Raw genomic sequence first — 25,393 nt, 5'->3', positions numbered from 1 at the left:
AGGCTTTGACCATTCAGGGAGGTGTTGTTCTGCCTTTGCGAGAGGCTGCTAAACTGATGCCGCCGATGTCTTCGGAAGAGCGAGCCCGAGCTTCATTGTCAATGCTGTTATTGACATTGAAGAGACTCCCGATTACTATGCTAGATTCTCCAGGCATGGAGAGAGTAAAGTGGTCATTAGATTCCAGACCCAGCAGTGGAAATAATCTTGTCGTTAGGGAAGAGATGGGTGTATTTCTGGCTGACATGACAGAATTATTCAGATATTGTACGAGAGTCGTAGGCATCCATTGTACATTGGTATGCCTCGCGGCATGGTCAATGGAGGGCAGGCAAGATTGTTGAATAGTTGTTATCTTGGGTTCCTAGATAAGATTATCATCTAATCTGATACACTTGTGCCTTTCTCCAGAACGGCGATATTCACAGAGCCCCTTGTGACGACATTCCAACATCCCATAGAACCAAGATTCAAGATTCACTTACAACCTTGAAGACCCACGAGATACAGTTTCGATCCCTGTCAAACTGTATATGCGCCAAAAAGGCACGGCAGGATAACCTTTTCCAAGTCATCCTCGATATACATCGTACCGTTCGATCAGTTTCAAGGCAGGTGTCTGCCGCCAACAGAAACGTCACTTGAGATCCAACACCAAACCTCTAAAGGAAGGTGACCAAGAATTTATATCCGTCACCTATTTCGAGCCGCATGGTATTTCTCAATGGATGATGATTGTCGACTTGTACGCCAGACCTCCAAAGGAAGGTGTGACTATTGCCCCTTATACCATTACGCGTCCCTTCCTCGACCCGTTTCTGGAAACCGCTGGCCACCGGCTCAGCTTTCCGTTGCACTGGCAAAATTGCATAGTTGACACAAGGTATGATCTCAAGATTTTGGAGACACGAGTCTTTCGCATGGCAGAGCATGTCGCCGTTCGAGTCTCGAGTGTCAAGCATGAGGTCATGGATCTTCGCTGTCAAGTCGGGTCTGCGCAGTGACATGCTGGGGTATGAAAGCTTGTTTTTTCACTTTGTATTGCCCGTACACGATTCATGCATTCTTCTATACAGCTTTACGATCGCGATACGACTTTCCTAGTGACGACTAAAGTTTTTCAGCGGGTGGAAAAAGTAGCTGGGGCTGTAGGCATCGACGCAACAGCCTAATCCGGTAGCGATCGGATGCGGAACCACACAGCGTGGTGGTCCTGGAAATTAGACGCAGTAAAATCATGATGATATAGAAATGTAAAGTAAATGATTAGTAGCTCATGACGAAAGGAAAAGGCAATCATATCGTGAACATTCGTCAATCGCACTCCTGATGATGCGCTTCTGAGACCTTTCACCGTGGTCCTCGAATCGCTCAGATGACAGCAGCTTCGTCGCTGCTGGAGCCCCTTCTCAGTACACCCTTTTCACTTCCCTCCCTCTTAGTCTCCCGTCTGTTTCTCCAAAGTGCGAAGAAGCGAAGTGCCAAGTATATAGCACCAAGGATAGCGACAACAATGATGTATGCGGTGTTGTAGTTGCTGTCGCCAGCCTGGTTGAGACCCAAAGGCACGTTGACAATGCCCAAGATAATCAAGCCAATACCAAGGAACATGTGAACCTTGCCGATGATAGTCTTGTGGCCGCGACGGAAGAGAAGGTGATGAATCAAGCCACCCAGAGCTTGAATAGCGAGAAGGGCGAACAGTACGAGACCGATAATTTGATGAGCTGTGTTGTATTCGTTCTGATTGCAGTTCGTTAGCAAATTAGAGCCACAAAGATAGATCTCATCCTGGATGAGACAAGAAGGGGATCGTGAGCTTACATAGCCGAATTTATCAGACAAGTAGATTCCAGTACCGAAGCCGATAATGACAAAGCAGTAGGCAAGGGCTTGAATAATACCATGGCCGATAACGCTGTGACCCAGGCGAAGCACCAGAACGCCCAGGGGAAACAGAATAACGAAAGCAATAGCCATAAAGATGCCGTGAACTCTGTTGTATACGTTCTCGCTAGCTGCATGAGATGAGCCAGAAGAAGAACCACCGTGAGTCGAACCAGAGTTACCGCCAGAGTTCAATGCGGGGGTGTTGGATCCGCTGAAAGCGGCCTGCGTCATATCCATCGAGAAGGAGTTGTACATGGTGTGCTGAGCAATGTTCTGAGACATCGAATCGCTAGAGATGGTATCGGTAGAAGGTCCAAGCGCAAAAATGAAGGGTTGGTTCGTTGATGTGGTGTCCATCGTTCCAAGGGACCATGCCGTGCAGTTGTAACACACGCCCATGAGTTGGTACGTTCCATTGTTGATAGAACTAGATCTGACTTGGACCTCCTTTGAAGATGTGTATTGTGGTTGTGAGTGGCCTGTGGATAGTCGAGGGCTCAAAGTAACACCTGAGATAGCAGTACTTAGTTCTAGATCTGATTGAGTTCTCGCTGGGAGGGGAGTTACCTGAGCCGTTTGAGCTGGGATATCCAATGAACATAAACGAATTCTTCATCTGGCCTCCGATACCAAAGGCAAGCCATGAGTATGTTGAGGGAGCAGACATGTTGAAGTACAGGTCATTGCCCGTTGTGTTCAGTCCAAGGTCCAAGTGGAACGCAGTGGAACCTTGGTGTTGGTATGTGTAGGTAGAGGTTCCATTGCCTGCAAATGCAACCGCGAAGAAAGCAGACAGAAGTGCTGCAGGGTGATTAGTATTGGTACCTGCATAATCATCTGCCAAGTCAGACAGGAAAAGGGTTGCTTACTGAACAAGAAAGTGGACATCATTTTGCTCTAAGATCAATCTTGAAACAGAGGTATATTCTCTTCAAGCAATTGTAATCGATACAACGCAAGATGTGATTGGGATTGTAGAGGGATGGTTGGGCAGACCCGTTCTATTATATGCTCGGGTTCGGACAAGGCTTTGCCAATGTAAGATCCACGCGTCGAAGTGGTACGAAGCTACCGGGTCGAACGCCTCACTCAGCTGGAAGAACAAATATGCAGACGGAGGACAGACGGGAGGCAGACGGGAAGTCGAAAAGAGCAGCGAGTGTGGTTCTTCTTATCGTCACTTAGTCGTCCCAAAAGCTTCGACCCAGCCCATGTGTCTTCGAGCCGCAACGTCGGTAAGACATGACACTCGTGTTGTTACCCAAAAAGTATGCTGTGCAGGAGATGAACAAAACGGGCTTATTTTGTCGACGGCTGGCGATCCAGTGTGATTGGTAGAAAAGTGAATCAGCGGGTGGGCTCATGCTTTTTTGGTCGGCAGTTTAACGTCTAGTAGTGAACTTAATAGGCAGGATCGCGAGTCGTTCATCGGAGATGGAATCAGCCAATTGCGGACAGATTTTTTAAGCTTCTTTTTAGCACCGCGGCCGAATCTGGGGATTCACCGTGCACAGTGTATGCAGGTGGTCTAGATTTGCCGTCAGCTCCTTGGTCAAGATGATGCGAAAAGTCCATGATGGCATGGCGTGTCGTGAATGGGCTCAGGCTGCTCTCATAATTCCGATCCTGAAACCTGAAAGATCCGACGGCTGCGAAAGTTCAAAGTCCATCTTTCTTGCTGTATCAATCAATCAACCTTTCGTGTTTCCGACTTCCAAGATAAGATGGCGGTGGCTTAGGCATGGGGTGATGGAGTAGATCATTAACGCTGGCCTCTTCATCGGTGAGTTCTGCCCATTGCTTCGACACTTCGCTTACGGCGAAGATACGAGAGTGGAAAATGGAAGCGACCGCGCCTGCGAAATATCGCAAACTCATATCGACAGCACGATGAGTCCGACAAGCGCGTTGCAGGTATTCAGCGTTGTTTGTTGTCACGTTGCTGTGTATGTTCAAAACAAGACAAGAAAAAAAGCAATGCTTGCCTCGGAATCTGGCAGCGCCGAGATAGCAGGGACGTTCTGCCTGCGCCAGTCATGTCAACGGTTATGCTTTCGAGTCCGCAAGAGACCTTTGACAGACAGAAAATAAAAACGTATACCGAGAGTTCAGCCATCTGTTCAGTCAGCATCACCCTCTGGGTTCGCTATGCTCAAGGATTGCCACTACCACCAGGAGAGTTTTGAGCAGAAGACATGCAGCTCGGTCGTTTGCTTTCTGTTTCTGTCAAGACGATTGAGCCTGGACACTGCGCCAAGAATATTGCATTGGCTAGTCAATCGACAGACTGAATCGCTACTTCGGTGAGGAATATCGAAATTGTTCGAGACCGAACGGATCGTGGCAGCAACTCGGTGGGTACGGAATCACTATTCGAGCAGATGCCAGCATCGCACAGCAGTGTTTAGAAGAAAGCAACAGAGAGATTTTGTATTCTTGTGGGTATCATGAAAAAGTGCTTGAGGACAGTGCTTTCTCAGCAAAGCTGGTCCAAGAAGGTGGACATTGGTCTCGTCCCAAATGACAGTGCTAGGATGATGCCGAGTTGTGTAGTGATGCGCGATTGTTCCAAGGGCGGGCATCTGTCGCGCTCTTTGGCGTACTGTTGGGCGTGTTTGATGGATGACTTGAAGACGGAGCTTGTTCGGGCAAGTGTTGCGGTGGTGTTGTTTCGAAGGGAGGCTCACTTGAACTCGTTGGGCCAGCACTTCTCCTTAGTCCAGACGTCGGGGTGGGTGGAAGCGTGCTGCTCGAGAATGGCAAGGTTGGAGCTAGTCTATAGTAGCTCGTGTCAAAATGCGTGTCAGGGCGAGGCGGAGCGAGAGCAGACTTACCAACTCCTTCTTGCAGAAGGCGCAGATCGAAGTTGCCTTGGGCTTCTTTACCGGAGTTCCATTGGCGTGGACGGGAACGCGAGTGCCAGCGGCTTCAGCCTTCTTGTGCTCGCGGTGGATGCGGTCCTTCTTGGAAATGGGCATCTTGACTGTGTGAGTTGTTTAGTGTGGCAGAAGACGAGGCTCGCAGAGACGACAGCGACAAAAGATTGTTGACTTTTGCTTGGCGAGACCCTGTTTTTTCCTCCTTATCTTATCAACGTTTCCCGCATACCTCCTTCAGTAAACAACACGACCGCTGTCACTCTCACTCTCACTACGATGATGGTCTGCAGGTCAAGTGTCAGCCCGCTCACCATATGGAGCGAGACTAGACGGCCCCAAGGTATCACGATACAACCTTGCTCCCAGTGGTTTCCGTAGGCTCGGCAAGTCATCCAGTCATCAATTCCACCTTTCCCTGGTTCGACTTGTCCTTACACGCACCCACTCGCTTGTCTGGTACTTGAAAGTGTCAAGGAAGTACTGCTCAGCCACTCTACTCAGATCACTGTTTCTGCACAAAGCCATCGCTCTTTCCAATACTCGCGCCCTGCACATGTGCCAAGCCACAGCCACGCGTCCGCTCATCCAATATGCTCCTTCCACCTCTGGTCATACCTTGTCTGTATCCGACTTCTTCATCTTGGTTTTCTTTTGATCACGAAAGTCATCTTCTTGTCTATCGTCAAATTATTTCTTGTCACCGACACAATCCGACCCATGCTGGTGAGCTGTCTTCGCAAGTATCGACGACTATCCCATGCCAAGTATCCTAAGCATTAGTGCAGTCGTCACTGCCATGCACCGCAGCATGTTTCATGCCCTGCTGGCCCATGATATATGCCGATCTTCTGACAACCCCAGCACCATTGCAAACCAGACCGCTCTCATTGGCTCGACTTTGGTCATCGCCAAGTCTTGTGTCGTCCTCAGCTGCACGCACGTATCACAAACCAGACACTTCTCTTCCATACCCACTAACTGTGCCCTATCTCAACATTGCTCCAGCCTATACTGTACAGTGCGTGCTGTCCCCAAACACCTTGGCCTGAGATCCAGCAGTCGTAAGTCGTAGTATCTAGAATCGATTTCCATCATGGCAATTGAATCTCAGTAAGTCTATATAAGGTCGGTACTGCTATGATCAATCCGTTGTCCAGTCAAATTTTTCCTACGCCTGTCTACTACGAGTCTACACTTTGCGTCATCATGGTTCACTTCTCCAAACTCATTGGCACTGTTGCTGCAGCATCTCTTCTTGCTCCCTCTCTTGCTCACCCCGGAGAACATCATGATCACCATGCCATAAAGGCTCAGATCCAAGCCCGTGAGAGACTTGCTGCCAAAGTCAGACGCTCCGTCGATGCTTGTAGCGGGACCAGCGAGCATCTCCAAGTCTCCGCTCGTTCTGCTGCTCGTCGTTCCAAGGTCGTTAGAGATCTTCGTGAGAAGCGCGGCATCACTGCTGCTCCCCAGAAGTTCAAGCGTGACCTGGCAACACTCGAGAAATTTGATGCTCTCGACCACAACCGTACCGACGAGTTCCATTACGATATGCATACTCCTGAACATATCATCTTCGGCGCCAACACTAGTTGTGTCTTGAGCCCCGAAGTGACTGATGGGCCTTACTACGTCACCGGCGAACAGATTCGTAGTAATGTCAAGGAGGAACTCTACTGTGACGGTGTCGATCTCTTCCTCGAAGTACAGTACATCGACATCAACACTTGCCTTCCTGTTCCCAACGTCTGGATAGATATTTGGAACGCCAACAGCACAGGAACATATAGCGGGATTTCAACCTCTGGAAACTACGCCTCCGGCGGCTACAACTCGACCTACCTTCGGTACTTTGTGTTTCTGTCTCCAAACTCCTGATCAATTCTCTGACCCCTTTCCAGTGGTATTCAGCCAACTGATCGTGACGGCGTGGTTCATTTCGAAACCATCTTCCCAGGTCACTACGATGGCAAGTCGTGCAAGAACATCATCGAGATACATCCAGCTGACTTTGTCTGTCTAGGTCGTGCAACCCACACTCACCTGCTGTCACACATGAACGTCACTCGCTTCCCCAACAACACCATCTCTACGAACGGCAATATTACTCACATCGGTCAACTGTTCTGGAACTCTGAGCTCCGCGAGGCAGTCGAACAAGTCTATCCTTACAACACCAACACCCAGGCCATCACCAGTAATGCAGATGATATGTGGGACATTGTCGCCGCTGGAACAACCTTTGATCCGTTCCCTGAGTATATCTACCTCGGCGATGATCTTTCAGATGGCCTTTTCGCCTGGATCCAGATCGGCATTGATCCCACTGCAAACTACATTGACGACGAGTACTACAGTGTTGCTGCCTATCTGGATGCTGAGGGTGGGCACGCTTCTTCAAACTCCTTTGTTGGGGGCGGTAGTGGTGGCGAGGGCATGGGTAATGGCACTGCTGGTAATGCCACGTTGCCTGGCAACGGAACCAGCCCTGTAAACTCAACATCTGCCTAAGTGAATGAGTCCAGGACAGGTGGTACAACGAACGATCACCGAGGAGATGCGATCCTCGTAGTATGAAAGTCGTTGTTGCCTTGAAAAGATGTCTCTCACCTTCTTTGAAAGGAAGGGCTTGGAGTATCCACTGTGTGTGTTAGGATAGAGTTATTTACACGACCCTATAGATCTACAAACAAAGGATACTTGCTACTGACTCATATATCTCTATATCTCGGGCCTTGCTGTAGCAACGCATAGTGATATATCATTATACTACAAAAATGCACAATATCTTCTAGAGATGGTTGCTGTCCACAGAGAGAACGTCATTTCACTGCGTCTCAGTGATCATGCATTTGGTTGGGTAAGTACTGTGCATCTCGGCAGCTAGGATTAGCCAAGCATTCGCAGCAAGGAATGCAACAAGAATGCTTTCCGACGAACCTGTGGTCTACAATATGTCTATGTGATAGTCTTCCAGTATGCCGTGTACCGACGGGCGATCGCTTCGTGTACAGAGCCCAAAATATTTGTGACAAACAAATACCTCATTCTACACGTAATGCCTCTCTTCGTCAAAAACAATTTAAGGATGACCACCCTTCGATGTGGCTGGTGCAGCACTAGCCCAGAAGTTGCAAGTACTAGAACATGAATAGCTTATAGAGTATGCTAACGATAGTTAGCGGTCAGCCCATGGGTGCGTTGGCTGCAGCCCCTGTTCGCCTAGTATTGGGCGTTTAGGCAAATCTCTACCGTGGTGTATTGTGGTTTAGTACCTCAAAGATGACCAGGCTTATGGCTGGTCTATCGATGTGGCTGGTTCTTCTTGAGTACCTGATGCCTTTTCAACTTCACTTTTGAAGGTCTGCGGGCAACGATGTAGCTTGGAGTACCCTTCTAGCTATATATGGACCATTGTTTTTCGGAAGACGAATCAAAATTTGCGAGGGCTTCGACAAGCTTATCGTTTAGTCGGACACTTGGCTTGCTTGCCATGAATCTGCTCGAGAGTCTCTATCGAATGTCTCGGTGGACATGACTCTTTCTCGAAAGTGTCGTACATTTGAATGGCTAAGGCGTATTCGGGAAATTGATCCTGAAGGTAACGCTGGATCTGGGATGCGTCCCAACCCATGAAGCCATTCACGAAAGGTAAGACTGATAATTTGGTACGCCAACGATCGAAATGAATTTGTGCAGCATTCTTGACCAGCATAAAGCAGTTTATCTCTGGCTGTTCGAGAATTCTCTCGATTGTCTGTTTTCTGGTCAAAGTTTATCCACGGTGGAGATTTGATGGGATTTACCTCTGTTGGAGCATCAGCGGTGCAGGATCAGAGGTCAGTAGTCATTTGTGCAAACAGTAATTATAGTGGAATCCAATCTATATGCCGCAAGAAGATATCAATGGTGTAACAGATGATTTCAAGGTGTCTCGAGTCATGTCTTGCATTCTTTCGAGAAGTACAGATTAGACTTAATCATACTGCATAACATCTCGATACAATATGGACAGTCAACATCGTTTGTTGAATCATTCCAACCCAATGGATGCATAAACTGTCTGCGTGAGTTGAGCTTTCGCTGCAATACTTTCTCGTTAGTTCAAGGCGTGTTCGAATGTGTTTCAACAACCTTTCCTCAGCGTGTGTCATATTTTGTCACAACTTAGCTGTAGAAATACACAATAGCACCTATAGGAGAAAACTGTCAATGGAGAGGCATCATTCAAAGTCTTTCCATGAGCCGTCCTTGGATTTGAGGACAATTCTGCATATTGACAACTGTCAACAATATTACTATAGATATACACGGGAGAGAGATTGACCGTGCGATAGTAAAAACTCATCACAATAGAAGAGAGTTTACTCGCAGGACCAGGTGCTGGCTTGGTTAACGTCTCCTTTGCCGCTCCACCTTTGCTTTTTAGGCCACATACAGAGGGGCCTCTGTCTCATGACCTTATCCTGCAAGGTATCATTGACCCATTTAGTCGCGATGATCTCAGTTGGTGCAACGCCCTTCTCAACCCAATCCATCATTGCAAGCAACACATCATGCTTAGCATCTCTGAAGCCTGGGACGCCAGATACAGAAGTTGAGACTGACCCTGCTTGGTTGGCACCAGCGAAGTACCAAGGTGCATTCACCGTGCTTGGTGTACCAGAGCAGTGCTGCATTCCAGGGACCAAGAAGAAGCGATAGAACGAGTCCAGGTTCACGCCTTTGGGTGCCAGTGTCTGCAAGATCTTGGAATAGAGGTAGACGGAGCTACCAGTGGCGATCAGTCCATCGCTCATACCGTGGTAGTGAAGAAGCTTTCCACCACGAGCCTGGAAACGTGACAGGGCATCAAAGTCGTCGGCGGTCGCATTGCCAGGGTCTTCGGCATCAGCTTGTTGGACGACACCGTAGTCAAAATCCTGCCATTGCCACTGAGGTCCGCGGTTCAAGAAGTACTTGACGTAATCATCACCAAGGTTGTTTGGCTCGTTCGTGAGGCCACCAAGAAGTACAAACCACTGAAGTTCACTGCCTTTCCAGAGGTGGGGAAATACGAATGTCTGGTTGGTATCGACGTAATCACTGTAGATCTGGAAAAGGGTATTGAGCTGAGGAGGAGTGAGGCAAGCTGATGCGTTGCTGGCAGGTGTGCAGAGAAGGGCATTGGGGTCGAAGTCGCAAGCATTAGGGTCAGAGATGATCGTGTCGACCACACCATCTGCACCATCGCATTGTCGCATCACTTCTGCGCCTATGACGGGAAATAGAGATACTGGAATATGGGAAGCAGATGTGTTTGGCAAGTTGTAGCTGCCCACTTTGGTTGTCCAGGGCTGAAGGTGATTGGTCCACCAGGCAGGTGCTCCAGCCACAACACCATCGAAGTCTTCAGGGTAGAGTTGAATGTCACGAAGACCTTGTCCTAGAAAATGACATGTCAGATCTGCAACGGATCAGTAAGCATCAGAAGACTTACTGCCACCAGTGGAGCAACCACTGTAGTAACTATAGAGAATAGGATTAGAATAGTATGCAGTGGTCAACTCCTTGGCCAGGACAGTGGAACCATGCATAGCACGGTAGCCCCAGTCAAGAAGGGCGTCCTCGTTATGGTAAGCCCATTTTCCGTCAGACGAGGTGCTATTGTGACCAGTGTTTGTGGACATGACGGCGAAATTATACCCGAGTCCTGCAGCCTTTTCGAGCGTTAACATTTGCGAACAAGTATCTGGCAGACACTAGAGATAATATACCATATCGAGCCAATTGATGCCGCCTGCAAAGCCACCGTTACCTACAGCGCTATCTCTCCATTAACATCTGATGAGCGGACTGCTAAACGAAGCCACACTTACAGGAAACGACCATTCCAGTCGTCAGGCAAAAAGAGCCCAAAACCATAGTTTGAAGTGCCGTTCTTGACTGAAACCTGAACAGCACATGCCGCCCGCAGCTTTGTGGGCGATGTGGGATAAGCAACATTCCCTTTGGGTATACTAAAGGTTGAATTGGCAGGCATCCATTGTGCAAAGTCGACAGTCGCGATCGATGGAAAGGCGGATTGTAGAGAGGCTTTGTCACAAGTGATCGCGGCGGCGCCTGATGTCAAAGCCGCAACAGCTGCCAGACGGGCTTGCGTTATCTTCATGGTAGCTTTGAGTGAGTGAATCACAGAACTCCTTTAGCTAGCGGTAGATGCGCTTCTTATACTTCTCAGGCAGATCGGCAGGTCTCAATGGAGAAATTGCCGTATACGTGTCCCACCCAGCCATGCCGTCAATCATGATCTGCAGGATATTCGTTCAAGTCAGCAGCGCGCTCCTCCACTTTGTAGCGTCGATGGCTTGGAAAGTGGAGCTTTGTAGACTGCATGTGTGGGGATTGCGGAGAAGTGCAGCGTTCCTGAGTCCTTGGAATGGTATTCGTGAGCGAACACTAGACAGGTGAATCCTCTTGTCTTGAGCCATGAGAGTCATGCCTATCTGTGGAATCGTGAAATTGTCAGTGCATTGGCACACCACACGCCTTATCTACGTGGCAGATCTTGACCACGAAGAGCTCGTGGGTTAGGGCAGGCAGCTGGCAACTGCTCACGCAGCCGGCCAATCACTTTCGTGTTTCCTTGTTGCGGGGTTTGTTCGCAGTTTTCCGAGTCATCGATTTTTCCCCCTCTGTCGAAAGCTTGAAATTTCAGCTTGAGAGCCTTGGCATTTTTGCGTCCGCCTTGACCTTGATGTACTAGGTAGATTGCGAAGGACCGCGAGTGCGTAGGGAAGCTGGAGGTCAGTGAGAGAACCTTCTGTGAGCCACGCGTACACTAATTATACAGCAAATTTAGCAGTTCTTATGCAAATAGTGCTTCGAATGGTGAGATCTGGGGAAGTCACGATTCTAGGCTAGCTCTTCCAGGTTAGCAGCTCTTAGGGCTCTCGTCTTCGTCTGCTGTTCAAGCTCTCAATATGCGTGTGCATGATCTCTGGATAGCAATTTAACATTCCACGAAAGTGCTTTTGATCTTCGATTTCTAGCGTCTTTAAAGCAATACCACGCCGTGTCCTTCAGCACCGATGAGCACGTTTGGCTCGCGAATGGCTATATCGAGATCTACACATTCCTATTCCTTACCTTACTATTTAACAAGTAATCCAAGTAGCGTCTAGTAGAAGCAAGGCGACGAGGTTAGGAGTCTTGTTCGCCATCTTAAAGACAATACTTAGCTATAAGCTTACTTAATAGAGGAGAGGAATTTATAAGTGTTACAGTGTTGCACTCTATTAAGGTAGCTATGGAAATATATGAGACTATCTAGATCGAGGTAAGTGTCTAGAGAGATGTAGTGCGGTGACATATCGTAGTAGATAGTTGCCTATTCTTTTCCTAGTTTAGAGAATCTACCTAGTAAAGTAAGAAGAGCTACAATTGCTCCTGTTCAATCTATAAGACTAGCCTGTCCTGATTCTTGTTAATATCCTGCATTTCTACGGTAACACGAGATGCCGATCTAGGGGTGGAAGATCTGGAGAGGACAACATTCGGGTTGCATACATACCCAACCAACACGTCCCGTATAGATTGGCCAGTCTTCGGAGTAGGGTTAAAGATGAGGGAGTGAAACAAGTCTGTTCCAATTTGGTGTTGTGAGATGTTATATGTTCTCGAAACGCCGAGTGAAAGTCATGTTCAATGTTGCACATCTTATTCGAAATGATTTTCTGCAAGAAGAACTCACTTCTATGTTGCGGTGAGCAGTTCTTCTGCATCACTGCTTTGAAGCAGTGAGACTGAGGAAAATGCCCCAGACTAATCCGACCAGACTGAGAAACACAATCCTCTTCTCCACTCGAATCAACGAGAAATTAACGATTGAAGCCAGAGGCCATATGGTATAGCTGGCGTAAATGATCGAGAATGTGCTCTGTGAAGAAAATCGTTGTTGTAGCCAATTCAAAGCAGAAACAGGTGAACTACCGTGCAGTTGATGCATAGCAGGCAACAAAGATGAATGAACTTACCGTTCTTAATGCAGTTCCGATCTGGTGCATCGATCTTCCTTTCATGATGCCCATGAGGATGATGAAAACGCCTGTATTGAGCAATGCGCCCAGCGTTATGCAGTCTATGAACCACTTGATCATGGTGTTCTTCCAGTCCAGCTTTGTCTCTGGCTCCTCTTGTTGTTGTGAACCGTCTTCTCCCGAAGGACCATTGTGCTCACGAAGCTCGTATCGCGGCAGCATTGTTTTGGTAGGATTCAGTGGTTTGCGGCCCGGGAACATGCGTTCGAGAGCATGTTGCCAGAGATAGTTGGGTGGTGCGGTGAGCAGTGTGAAGATGACGAAACGCAGGAAGTCTGACATAGAGAAGCCTGAGGCTGTCTGCAACAACATATCAGTGACTGCGGGCCCAAGGAGTGTGAAAGTCAAAGGCTGACCTGTTTGCTACGCTGTTCGAGAAGCTGAGCGATGACATTGGACGTAGCAGCAATGGCAGTCGCCTGGAGAGTCGAACTAGCAATTGGTGAAAGCATGGCGACCTCTCAGTGTTGTGAACATGTGGATGAGGAGAGGAGAGAACAAGGAAAAGAAGATGTCGTCTCATTACACTGTGGTGTTGACGCGTTCATTCGAGAGATCCTCAGCCGTGTTTCGGCTTTGCGGGGACGTTCCACCTTGATATATTTGCACCGCCACACTCAGCCACACCTGCGAGAATGCCAAATGTGAAAACAGTAAGAATCTTTGCTTCGTTTGATTCATGATAATATGTTCGTAGCTCATCATCCTGCTTATCAGGGAGATACCGACAAAAGGTTGATCGTCGTACATCCAGCTGAAACCGACCTTGTGTAATAGAGTGCTCCATCATTTCCACAGCTGGCAGCATGATACTGCACTCCATTTACATTGCAGCTTAGGGTTCCACCCTGCCTCTGGCAGTTGAGCCGTCCATAGCTACTGCCTCCTCCGTATGCATTGAAGGCCACCTTCTGAGCATTGATCCTCGGGTCCAATGTGGCCACATAGCCTTGAGAAGGACTTTGTTCAACTAGGTCTCCAGAAGAGTCGATCGTGAATTTTGTCGCTGAATCTTTGCTTGCCGTGAATGTGGCCAAGCCACCAGCACCAGGACTGACTGTAGCATAGAGTCCATTTAAGCTACCACTTCCGCTACTCTGGAGATAGAATGCATAGCTTGGTGGGGTGACAGGAGTGAAAGTATTGATAGGAGCGACGAATGAATTTGTCGGAGAAGGATTGCTGGCCGACGACGCCTGTGCTATGCGCACCGAAGTTGTGAAAGTCACAGGCGAAGGATTTGTTGCGGTAGATGGTTGGTAGATCAGAGGCATTGGTAAGATTGTCGCCGTCGTTGACACAGAGGGAGTGGTTTGGATCGGGTCGGCTTCATCATCCCACGATTCACATTCGAATTCATCGTTGTCGAGCTGAGGAGATGGAAGTCCCGACACAATGGTAAGTCCAATGGCCAGAAGAGCCCAGAGATGTGTTGTCCTTCTAGAATACATGATTGCTTTTATCGCGTAAGACAGATCTGCATGTACAAGCTGAGGTGCGGACAAGTATGCTTATATTTTGAGTTGTTCTCGAGGATAGCTGGAGCGGCCGTATCATTGTTCTCCGAACATCTCCTGTCAGCTGTCAAAGTGCAGTCGATAGTTTCGTTGTAGTGGAGAGGGGTCCAGAACGAAGGATCAGACAGGGCAGTAGTGGCAGTTGATCTCAACAGTCGGCTTGAAGCGATCGTTGCCTGATCTTTCTGTCAACGACGGCTTGCGGCTCTGTTGCGATCCTCGAGCTTATGTCGCATTGAGCTCATGATCAGATATATCCTTTGATGTAAGAGATCGAACGTGTGAAGGTTGGTGAAGTGATGAAGGTGATAGAAAGCACAACTGTATGCCGCCAAGAGATGAAGTCGGGGCTCCGAGCAAGTCCTTCGACGGGCGCCGTTGACTCCATCTCAAACATGCATCCTTCAAAATCACAACAAATAGGCCTATAACATGGTCACTGTCTACGTCCGTACTGTGGGGTAGCTCACTGAACGGTGCATGGTCTCAAATCGGATACGCTATCTATACGAGCAGGAAGTGGTATAGCACCGACATGATGTTTCACGGAGTCGCCGATAACCTCAGATTCCCTTCCATCGGCATGTCGAGCACATGCATCTCAACGTTGGAAGGTGCGATCAGAGACGCCGCGTACATAAGCCACTTCTGTTGGCGTCAGTCACCGTCTCAGATACATACCATTCTGAACACCTCCAACGTAGAATCATTGACATCTTGTGAGACAGCCCAGCACTCTGGTAGCTCAGCTCACACTAGATCTGAGTCGCCCTCAAGCAATGGCGCCACTCATAGATTGAGGCTTAGCTGAGCTTGACCATCCATGACCGACATCAACGAATCGACTCTAAGCGATGCGCCACTAAAGAAGCGGCTAAATACAAGACCGCTGCTATAACTGTCTAGTGCGGCTTTGGAGATAAGCTACAACCGTACTTGATTCACCGTGGAAAGTAGTGGGGCCATGCTCTGTTACTAGATCGACTTAAGGACTTCCAGGGGCACATCGTCATCTACGCTATTACAAACTGCAGACTGACAAAGACATTGATGGTACAGAATGGTTCTCTTGATTCTTCTCCGATCGTATCAATCAATTTGTTGCACTCAGTTTCTGCTTGATCATGCGGTCAACTGCAACGGTCAGTGCATACACCGTCGCTAGTGTTGGTACATCCATTCCAAACTCTCTTGCCATTCTCATTGGAGTTCCGAGGATCACATCAACCTCCAATCTCCTGCCTTCTCTTGCATCCACCTGCATACTACTCTCTATGCCTGGCATGCTTTGTATTCTTTCCATCAAGACGTCTACAAGGCCATACTCCAAGGTGATTCCGGCTCTTCTCGCCACGCCTATCACTTCTCGCATCAAGCGTTTCGTGACGGACACGCTCTCTTTTGAGGACGAGAGCCATTCTTGTGTGTCTTGTTGTGTGAGTGTGGTCAGAGGGTTCCATGCAACCTGGGTAGTCAGCATCATGCCTGCTGCTTGAGAAATTGAATGGACTCACGTTCCAAACGACTTTTTCCCATCGCTTGACCTGAATATTGTCTGAGATAGTGTATGACGTTTCGCCCGCCCTCAACATAGCCGCAAATCCTTCCAGCCTCACATCTTCCAAAGCAGGATCGACTTCCGGATTAGGATACAGCCCTATATCGGTGTGCTCAGACGCTGTATGTCTAATGACACCAAGAGATTCTTGTGTTGCACCGACCCATATCTGTTTTTCCTGTCAATTCCGTGTTCTTGACTTTTTTTCGTCACAGACAACAGGAAGTACTTACCACACAGCTAATGATTGTTGAGTAGGGGAATGACTGACGAAAAGGCTCTTCGTTGCCAACGCCATTCTGCAAGATTACGAAGGTGGTGTCCATATTAGCTACAGACCGGAAGTCATTAGGGTCCAAGCCGGGGGTGATAGCTTTATGAGCGCAAACGATATAGTCGTATTTGGTTGCAATCTTATGTGGGCAACTCAACACTGTAAATTGAAGTTCAACATCAGACTATTTATCACCAGAAGCTATCATACTGGACATACCTCTGTCGAAATGTACGGTATGTGATCCATGATTCAGAGTGTGTATAGTCATGCCCTACGCCCAAGTCAGACAAACGGTCACCCTGGCCCGGCCTAGCTGCATCGGGGATCATGACCTACATCCTTCTTGACAACCTCTAGATTTGATCTGGCAACCACACTGAGCTCCACACTCGGATCACGGCTGAGAAGAAATGCATAGAAGCCTCCTATACTGTTGTTTTGTTGAAGAAACCCCGTCAGCTTATCTATTTCCGCAATATCTCCGCGACCGAGGGTGTGAAGGACTACTCACGCGCCTAGTCCATAGAGCAGGACTTTTGTCTTTTTGTCTTCGGTCATTGTGACGAGCGGAGCCCTGGACTGCAAGGTTGCGTATAGATTTTCAGCGATTGGAGTGAATGAAGGGTTTGGCATGTAATGTCACCGCTTCGTTGACTGCGTCAGAAGTCGAGCACGTGGGTGCGAGAAAGCGGCCAGTGCAACGCAAAACTCGCTCCTTCGGGTATGGTTCCACATTTGCGTTATATTGTTTGCTCCCTACAAGGCGGGCCTCGATTTTCAGCTTCAACTATTTACGAAGTAGGAACCAAGTTCCATCGTTGACATCTGCGCATCGCCTTGTCTTCACTGCATGGTCATCAGGGGAGAGCGCAAGCTGCGCCGCGTCTTGGATTCGGGTTCACCACAAACGTAATCTAACTCTATTCGGATGGTACAACGTGCTGGCTTTGGGTCCTGCTTTTCTTCTTCTATCTCTTGAATACAGTAAGCTCTTGCGAGCATGTCCTTTGCCCGGTACACATTCCTGAAATGCCTGGATGATCACCAAGTCCCTATGATACGCTTTGCTCGAACGAATATTCGCCGTACGTGCCAGATCTTCGAAGCGCACATGATTTCAGGTAGTTGGGAGCTGTGTTTCGGCAAGATCGACTGTCGGTTGTTGCTCTCGTGTCGAAGGGTATCGACATAGGTCAGCACTCGTAACTCTTTGTGATTGGCAAACCACTATGATTCCAGAGGGCGTCGCGCTCAACCGAATCTCTGACCTTTCGAAAGGCTAAGATAGGGACAAGATTTCCAGTCGCACGTGTCCTGTTGACAAAGTTAGTGTTTCCTGATAAGAGGGAGTATGTGCATCACTAGACACAAATTACCTGGTAGACAGACGTGCCCCACCACGAGAATCCCTTATTTGCTCCAGTATAGAAGATCGTGAAGAAGATTATGGCGCCGGCGATCGCCACGGAACTGTCCAACGCAGCACTAAGCACAAAATTGTACTTTTGCCACCAGCCGAACGCTCGCTTTTTAATCAGAAGTCCAAAGATGAGGCCTACGATGACCCAGCTTCCGTAGTTTGTACCTGTGGCAGGAGGCAAGTAGTTCAGACCGCCCATGAAAAGCGGGATATGGCAGTATCGCCAGAGACTGGTGGGATATCGACGCTTCAAAAGGTACACTGGTATAGGCAAGACGGCACCTATGAGAAAGAACCAGAAAAGTGGCCTGTAAATTGAGTCACTGGAAAAGAAGATCTTTGGTCCCACAGCGCCCCAAATCAGGCTTGTGTTGAAATGCGTTCTTGAGTATGGGCATGAGAACCCATCTGGAGCATCAACCTGACAGACGTCTGAAATATAATTCAGCGCCCATCTTAAAACGCCGACCTGAGTCAGAACGGATATGCCAATGCCGACTGTTTGGACGAGAAAAAGAGCACGAGGTGGGATCTACATCGGGTCAGAATTTGCGTAGCTCGAAACCAGAAAGCATGTACATACATCGCAGTATATGCCGAGCTTCAGATCTTGAGCAAAAGCAAGTCCTTTGATGCCTGTGATGTACCCAATATCGAAGAACCAGATGTTGGCTAGGATCTTGCCTTCGAAAGCGTATCCAGCAATCAGCCGACACAATGCGTCTATGCTGACTTTAGCGTTCGCAGTGGCGTATACCATGGCTAGCTGTAGAAATCAGTATCAAGGACAAAGCCAATACGCAGAGGCGCACTCACGGGGATGAAAAGGATCGAGGATACGGCCAGAGCAAGGAGAACTCCATACCATGGCAACTGCACTGGCCAATATTCACAGGACAGTACCAAACAAAACAAAGATGCGACTCCTGTCAGAGCGTACCACCATACGGGAACATCTCTATATGCGCCTTCCTTTGTGACTTCACATGGAGCCTTGACCCAGGATTTGAATGCAGAAGGAGCCTTCCGCAACGTGGTGTGCTTTTCCAAGACGAACCAAACGATCAAAGCCATGACAGCCGCGAATTGCAAACCAAAGTTAGACAGAGCATACGTGATGGGCAGATACACCTTTGAATCTTCAGCGAATTCTCACAGCAGGCTTCAGTGCACTCACCTGCGAATAAGCAGAGTATTTAACAGGGTCGAATTTGTCGTCATGTGTCAAAATCTTCGAAACATTGTAAATTTTGCCCGCATCGTCGAATACTAGGATTGAAAAACCGTATTAGCTGAGTATCAGCAGGTTACTATGGACAAACACACCAGCTGTACTCTGAATGGGCAAGTAGGCACTGAACCAGGTGTTGCTGTAATACATCGCAGGAGCGATGATGTAGATCCAAAAGACTAGAGATGCACCAACATTCAAAATGGCCCAAGTAGGAACAACTAGTGGAGATCCAATGTAGGCAACTTGACTCCCTGGTTACCAATTAGATCGTGTTACTCGCTCAATGGAGAAATTGCTTACAGTCAAAGGTTAAAGGAACCATTCCTAGTCCACTGGACATACCGAACAGTTGGTTGACAACTGCGTTCTTCGGCCATATCCAACAAAGAAAGGTAAAATATCCTACAGCTGGAAAGATGAAATTGGGAAACCAATACCAAACAAAGGAAGCAACGAAGACAACCATGAAGAAGGCGTAACGGGAGATTCGCCAGGTACTTGAGTTGATGTAAGCAATGACAACTACGATGCAGCGACATTGACTAACCTTCCGCGTTCGGATTTCTCCTTATGGTGTAAAGTCCGGTTCAAGGCTGTATTGGCGAGGACTCCAGGCCATACCAAGTTCTTTGGCTCGACTATAAGAGCTCGTGCTAGTCCAGCGAAAGTAAATCCAGTCAATATGGTTCCCAAAGTGACGAGTATCTGAAAGCCAACTCCTGCTTTGAGCCCAAAGAACATCTCCTGTTCGGTCAAAGTGTCTGCACTGAGACGTGTTGAGTAGCTAAGGTTACTCATGATATCTTAGTCATTAGCATAGTCAAGATTTCATGTTAACATACAGACAAGCTTACAGATCAGAATATGTTCCTTGACAACGAAACAATATCAGCATTGGCTCAAAACCCAGATATCATGGACTGTCACCTTTTCATTGAAAACTCCTGGATTCAGTCGGATCTTTGTTCCACGGATTGAAAAGGTCCAATCAGGTAGCAACTTCTCCCATGCTCTTCCTATCGGAAATGCTACCAGCTGAACGACAGCGGAGCTGATTGTGACAGATGGTTTTCGTAACGTGAACAGCGTATTCAATCCGGTCACTAACACAGTCAGAACGATAGAGATCGTCCACATCCTAAGCGTTAAACAAGGAAGAGATGGATCGTCATCATCATCGGGATCAATGCCAGCAGCGAGTAACAATTGGTCGTTTGACGAATGGCCATCCAAATCTCCAGAAGAGTGCTGATGTGACGCATCTTCATTCGTGCATTCTTCGGTCACATTCAAATCGTCAGCATTTTTGTTTGGCTTCAATTCGAATTCACGGGCACAGATCCTAGGATCTTGTTCAGTCTTGGTCGTCATTAATTGTTGGAATGAAAAGAGGCAGATCGATAATCAGATTAGACAAGACAGCAAGTAGCTAATTTTTCAATCAGACAAGAGGCCGAATTATCCGAGTTTGCCGATGATGCTGATTTCGTATTGGTATCCGCTGAGTCAACGACTATACTCCAGAGGCCGCGTATACCCAGGGCTTCCAGAGATTCAGGATCTGAATATAGATCATGAAGCTGACCAGCAGCTGCATAAGATGCTTGAGCATAGATACAGCTTTCGTGGCTTTCTACCGTGAGTTAGTGCTGCTGCATCGCGACATGTGCGAGACGGGCAAGGTAGGTGTGTGGCCACAAACAGCGGGCACGCTGCTCGAAGATCTGTGGCTCCCGGTAGTCATCGAATCCACAGTGGACTCTCTCGTCTACTAGCACTAACACGACTCGAAGTGTTCAAAGCTCTTGAGGCTTGTTTTTCACTCAAATGCTTGGTTTTGAGGATACTTGTTGTCGAGACGCCAGAACCCTAGATCTTCCGACGATCCCGGCCCGTGTTCTTTCCGCCGTACGGGAAAGCTTGTCGGCAAACCTCTTCTCTGCGACACAGCAAGTCACATACCTCAGCCGACAACGTTCGAGATTTGGCCAGTCAATGTCTTTCTGATTCGAGATCACCGCTATCGCCTCGCTATACCAACTCTACGCCCCATTCACTCGCCCATGCCTTCACAAATTTAGCCACCAGACCCGACTCGATCAAGTCCGGGATCGCAGTCATGGCCGCACTGTCCTTGCATGTCTGGATGGTGTCATAACGACCCGCACTTTTCATTGGTGCATTCTCGACAACGTTTCCATACCTCTCTGCAAAGAATCCGGTCAATTTGACTGGCGGATTGCTCTCTGGATTTTGATCACCAGCCCGCAGTCTCTGCACCCATTCTTTAGGCGATACTTCATCAAACCTCAAGCCCGCTTGGCGCAGAGCAGGCAAAATATCACGAGTCCAGTGATATACTTTCGGATTTTGGATGTTGTAGACCAGATCATCCTCCTGTAAGCGAGTCTCGGTGATTGGCTGAGCTATGCCGGTAAGCTCTACAACAATCGATGCTGCAAGGTCTACTGGAAGCCATGAAAGCTCCTCGTTGTGAGTCGGCAGTGCTTTGATGGTCGTAGCTGTCTGAACCATCAAAGCAATGGCTTCAGTCGTATTCCATTTTCCGTGCTCGCTGTCACCGGCAATTTGGCCAAGACGCAATACTCTAGCGTACATACCAGTAGTCTTCATGGCGTTTTGGACGATACGTTCGGTCACCAGTTTCGACCTGCCATAGCCTGTTCCTTGAGCAAACTCGAGTCGTGGTACTTGACTTTCCTTGATTCTCTGATCAAGGGGTGTGTTCGCAGCCGACGAGACTGACGAGCAGAAGAAGAATTTTGCAGGGTTTGGCGTGCGGGTCGAGAGACACAACTGGATGAGATTGTATGCACCTTTAATATGCTGGTCCTCGAAACTTCTCACACCAAGGTTGAAGTTGACAGCCCAAGCACTGTGTACCACATGAGTGAGCTGTGATTCTAGCTTCTGCAGGATCTCCTCGCTGAGTCCAAGGTCTGCCTTGCTCAGATCACCCAGGAAAGGAATGATCTTTGCCTTTTCCGTCTCAGTAAGAAACAAACCTCGTGAGCTCAAAGCTTCGGAGATTCGCTCGGTCGCCTGAGTAGTTGATGGAGCTCGCACAATCGCCCATACTGAAGTCACGTTGTTTTGTCGGACCAGCTTAGTGAGTATATGGATACCGACGGTACCAGTGGCCCCGGTGAGAAGCACAACGTCTTTTCTATCGGTGGTTGATTCGCATGGCTCGTGTTGCTTGAAGGTGGAGTATTTTGAGATAAGCTGCTCCATGACAGTGATTTCATCCTCTTGCATCATGTTCCCACCTGTCCTGGTCAGATAAAGATGCTGAGCAAGACCGCGAATGTTTGCTGTTTCGTAAAGCACATTGCGGCTAAGAGTTTCATGATTTCCTCCGAGATCGATTTGTTTCTTGATGCTGGACCACATTCTAGTTGACTGGAGACTGTCAATTCCGGCTTGATAAAAGTCTGTGTCGAGCTGCAGTGAAATACCGAGTTCCTTGCTGAACTCGCTGAGGAGCCACTTCTCGAGCTCGGGGACCTCGAGCGTCAAATCCCCTAAAGAGCCATTCTCAAAGTCGCTATACTTGTTCTCGATTTCCACCTTGAACTGGTCGTAGATCTTGGCTCGGATGAAAGTGCCCTTATCAGTCTTTGGGTATTCGGTCTCAGCAGCAACGAGAACGACGAGCTCCTTTGGAATCCTTGAGAAGCTCTCTGCTCTGGCATTCGCTTCCTCAACAGCGGGCCATACAGATCTGAAGAACTCGTCGTCGGACATGTTTTTCGCGTCGGGAGAACGAAAAATGATGACCCCGGGTACGCTTCTACCAATACCGAACACAGCAGCTTCCTGCACCAGGCGGTCTTGACGAATGCGACCTTCTATAGGCAGAGGCAAGACCTTCTCGCCGTTGACTAGTGTCAAGCGGTCATCGAGTCTGCTGAGATACTTCCAAAGATTCGGCCGCGTTGGGTGAGGCGCGAACAGATCTCGAGAGCGGAAAGAGTTCGGAGGGCTATCTGAGTTGACGGCTACTCTCGTCTTCAGGCTCTCCAACGCCACACACTCGAACACGCCAGGAGCTATTTCATCCATCAGAACGTGTTCAGAGACTGGAGGATTCAACCGGCAGTAGTTCCACTCGGTATCTTCAGGCGATCTGAAAGAAGTCATGATGCGACCGATTTCCGTGCATCCATAGTTCTGAACTAGATTCACTCCTCTGCTTACCAGCAGGTCTCCTACGTCGTCTGGGCAGCCACTGCCGGCGTAGAGCACTAGGCTGACTTTCGCGAGCTCATTGATGCCTTCCTCGGTCTCACACAGTAACTTGAGTAGGTATGGCACGCAATTGAAGATCTCAGGCTTCAAAAATTGCAATTGGGCCGTCAAGCCTTGGCGTGTATGCGCGATTGTGTAATTACACAAATACAAAGGTTTCTTGGAGTAGATTGTTCTGAACATCTCATAAAAACCTTGACTGTGGAACAATGGAGATGCTAGAAATGCACGCATGCCGAAATTTTGTGTGAAAGTTGCAAGACATTGTGCGTGTCGAAGAAAGATCGGCTTGGGGAAGCCGGTTGATCCAGAGGAATGGATGATGACTGCAATCTTGTTCGTCTCTTTGGCCGGAGTATATTGGCGTCTGAAAGCAGGCGCTCTTACGCCGATGTAATCAGATCGTTGCAGAAGAGGAAAGCAGTTCAGAGGTTTCTCGACCTGAATTTCGTCGAGAACGGCCTTGAAAGCGTTCGTGGAGATCAGAGTGGAACAATTCACCATTGTCGTTAGTCGGACGTACGCCGGAGCTGCTAGCCTGGTCGAAAGTAACAACACGCCATATCCCAACCGCAAGAGACCGAGGAGAGTAACGACCATATCTAGTCCAGAAATGCATAACATGCCAATGATGGGAGATTCATCAAGATTTGGATCCTATTGAGGGTCAATGGCAATTCTGTTTGCTCTAGCCGTACAAATCTTACTGCAGGCTTCAATCCCATTTCTTGCAGTCGAGCTGCTGCTGCATCGGCGAACCTGTCGACATCGCGAGCAGAATGTTCTTCGAAGTCTGTGAGGTCATGTACAGGAGCCCCTATCAAGGTGAAGTCTTCAGGTTCTGCAGCATGCGACCTGATCAAGTCGTCTATCGTGTATAGAGAGTCATGGCTCTTTAGCCGCAGCTTGCCGAAAGAAGCTGGGTCGAACGCCATCTTGGTTTGCGTAGACGTAGACATTGTGTCTGATCAGCAAATGGTAAAGTTGGTGTGCACGATAGTGGATGGGAGCTGAGCCCGATATATGTAGCACATTTTGGCGCAACTGATCATGCTTTTCCGACATGGCGGGCGGAAAAATAGACGAATGGATCATGAAAAGTCAATGCTCTCTTTGATATCCGACACTAGGCGGGGTATTGCGGGGTAGATTTCTCCGCAGAGTGGACGATACATGGAATCGGTAGAATATCGGCTCTATTCCATTCCATTCCACTACTTCTAGCTAAGATTCCATTCTATGTTAATTATCTAGTAGAATAATGCTAATTCTAATATTATCGTCGCTATTACTATTACCCTATCCTTCTATAGAGTTACTCTACTTCTCTAAGAGGTCATCCTATCCCTCTATATAATCCTTCTATATTTCGTTAATAGGTAGATCTACCTTCTTAAAATAAAGGTTCTTCTACTAGTTCTTTAGGCACTCGATATACCTAAGATTAGTAGTAAAGAGTCTTACTTAATCTTATAATAGTATCCTTCTATAACTACTAAATACCCTCTCTAACTTAGTAGATATTAGATTAATTAAGAGAACATTAATAGCTATCTAAGCGAGATTTAGGTAGTTAAGCTACTATATTAGTTTAAGCTACTACTATATAGCGTTATTAATAAGTACTATAAGACTCTTAATAAAGTAGATATATTCCTTAGGTATATTAGCTAAGCTTATATGCTATAAAGAAGCTTACTACTTAGCTAGCTTATTTATTTCCTCCTCTTTTAATTATAGTATTATCCTAATTAGCTTTATCTTATTTTTATACTTTATATTCTATAAAGCATATATAGTAGTAATAGCTAGTACTCGCTATAATAGAAGCTAATGTTTTATAAGATAGGCTTTATAATACGTTAGATAGAAAAGGAGCATAGTAGCATAAGTAGAGGTATAATTATTAATAGCTTGCTACTTATTAAGAGTAAAACGGCTAGTCTAGATAGTAGAAGTAAGGACTAGATTAGATAAAGCATAATAGACTAAGTTCTACTTATAATACTAGTGTAGGAAGTCTATTAATATAAGTACCTATTATATATAAGCTAGTATTCTTAGGTATTAGATTTTAGCTATAAATAGGTAGGCATTTAACTAGATCTATAGTTTAAGTAAATATAGACTTACTTAATTAAGGGTAGTATTATTACCTTCGTATAGCTTAGTTACCTCTTATAGTAGTTCTATAAAGTCGATAAGCACTTTAAGAAACTACTAATAACATCGCTAAAGAATAGTATTCTCTATATACTTATAAGTATG

General features: G+C 47.5%; 10 protein-coding genes across 10 annotated transcripts; 1 reads left to right on the top strand and 9 right to left on the bottom strand.

Moving 5' to 3' along the window:
• Nucleotides 1-1,371: 1,371 nt before the first annotated feature.
• On the bottom strand, nt 1,372-2,584 carry M437DRAFT_51558 (CBD9-like protein; the record flags this gene model as incomplete). The annotated part of the gene is made up of 3 exons (XM_041022202.1): nt 1,372-1,743; nt 1,825-2,399; nt 2,458-2,584. Coding segments are annotated over 3 exons (1,074 nt in total), but the record flags the coding sequence as incomplete, so codon positions are not given.
• A 1,989-nt stretch (nt 2,585-4,573) lies between these two features.
• Nucleotides 4,574-4,868, bottom strand: M437DRAFT_76189 (uncharacterized protein; the record flags this gene model as incomplete). Its single annotated transcript, XM_041026576.1, has 2 exons — nt 4,574-4,666; nt 4,725-4,868. The coding sequence occupies 2 exons, from the start codon at nt 4,866-4,868 to the stop codon at nt 4,574-4,576; spliced, it is 237 nt and encodes a 78-aa protein (XP_040878539.1).
• A 1,107-nt stretch (nt 4,869-5,975) lies between these two features.
• Nucleotides 5,976-7,280, top strand: M437DRAFT_51339 (aromatic compound dioxygenase; the record flags this gene model as incomplete). The annotated part of the gene is made up of 2 exons (XM_041022162.1): nt 5,976-6,616; nt 6,671-7,280. 2 exons carry the CDS (start codon nt 5,976-5,978, stop codon nt 7,278-7,280), a joined length of 1,251 nt encoding a protein of 416 aa, XP_040878538.1.
• Nucleotides 7,281-8,340: 1,060 nt separating this feature from the next.
• M437DRAFT_35729 (uncharacterized protein) lies at nt 8,341-8,526 on the bottom strand (the record flags this gene model as incomplete). Its single annotated transcript, XM_041019319.1, has 1 exon — nt 8,341-8,526. A coding segment is annotated over one exon (186 nt), but the record flags the coding sequence as incomplete, so codon positions are not given.
• A 607-nt stretch (nt 8,527-9,133) lies between these two features.
• Nucleotides 9,134-10,920, bottom strand: M437DRAFT_85479 (putative ferulic acid Esterase/Feruloyl esterase; the record flags this gene model as incomplete). Its single annotated transcript, XM_041028295.1, has 4 exons — nt 9,134-10,194; nt 10,249-10,468; nt 10,526-10,574; nt 10,628-10,920. 4 exons carry the CDS (start codon nt 10,918-10,920, stop codon nt 9,134-9,136), a joined length of 1,623 nt encoding a protein of 540 aa, XP_040878536.1.
• A 1,611-nt stretch (nt 10,921-12,531) lies between these two features.
• M437DRAFT_51576 (uncharacterized protein) lies at nt 12,532-13,299 on the bottom strand (the record flags this gene model as incomplete). The annotated part of the gene is made up of 3 exons (XM_041022204.1): nt 12,532-12,687; nt 12,785-13,147; nt 13,204-13,299. The coding sequence occupies 3 exons, from the start codon at nt 13,297-13,299 to the stop codon at nt 12,532-12,534; spliced, it is 615 nt and encodes a 204-aa protein (XP_040878535.1).
• Nucleotides 13,300-13,560: 261 nt separating this feature from the next.
• On the bottom strand, nt 13,561-14,298 carry M437DRAFT_51606 (uncharacterized protein; the record flags this gene model as incomplete). The annotated part of the gene is made up of 1 exon (XM_041022209.1): nt 13,561-14,298. One exon carries the CDS (start codon nt 14,296-14,298, stop codon nt 13,561-13,563), a length of 738 nt encoding a protein of 245 aa, XP_040878534.1.
• A 1,159-nt stretch (nt 14,299-15,457) lies between these two features.
• M437DRAFT_51644 (2-dehydropantoate 2-reductase) lies at nt 15,458-16,757 on the bottom strand (the record flags this gene model as incomplete). Its single annotated transcript, XM_041022215.1, has 6 exons — nt 15,458-15,829; nt 15,879-16,091; nt 16,156-16,355; nt 16,416-16,470; nt 16,536-16,629; nt 16,711-16,757. The coding sequence occupies 6 exons, from the start codon at nt 16,755-16,757 to the stop codon at nt 15,458-15,460; spliced, it is 981 nt and encodes a 326-aa protein (XP_040878533.1).
• A 693-nt stretch (nt 16,758-17,450) lies between these two features.
• M437DRAFT_76182 (OPT superfamily oligopeptide transporter) lies at nt 17,451-19,990 on the bottom strand (the record flags this gene model as incomplete). The annotated part of the gene is made up of 9 exons (XM_041026575.1): nt 17,451-17,513; nt 17,576-18,151; nt 18,203-18,385; nt 18,436-18,750; nt 18,797-18,888; nt 18,946-19,104; nt 19,154-19,350; nt 19,401-19,656; nt 19,825-19,990. 9 exons carry the CDS (start codon nt 19,988-19,990, stop codon nt 17,451-17,453), a joined length of 2,007 nt encoding a protein of 668 aa, XP_040878532.1.
• An 894-nt stretch (nt 19,991-20,884) lies between these two features.
• M437DRAFT_85476 (acetyl-CoA synthetase-like protein) lies at nt 20,885-24,060 on the bottom strand (the record flags this gene model as incomplete). Its single annotated transcript, XM_041028294.1, has 2 exons — nt 20,885-23,782; nt 23,833-24,060. The coding sequence occupies 2 exons, from the start codon at nt 24,058-24,060 to the stop codon at nt 20,885-20,887; spliced, it is 3,126 nt and encodes a 1,041-aa protein (XP_040878531.1).
• Between the last annotated feature and the right edge of the window lie 1,333 nt (nt 24,061-25,393).

This window comes from Aureobasidium melanogenum (genome assembly GCF_000721775.1).
Source record: "Aureobasidium melanogenum CBS 110374 unplaced genomic scaffold scaffold_14, whole genome shotgun sequence".
Taxonomy (NCBI): Eukaryota; Fungi; Ascomycota; class Dothideomycetes; order Dothideales; family Saccotheciaceae; genus Aureobasidium; species Aureobasidium melanogenum.
Note: the sequence above shows the minus strand (reverse complement) of the source record. Positions and strands in the feature narration are given on the sequence as shown.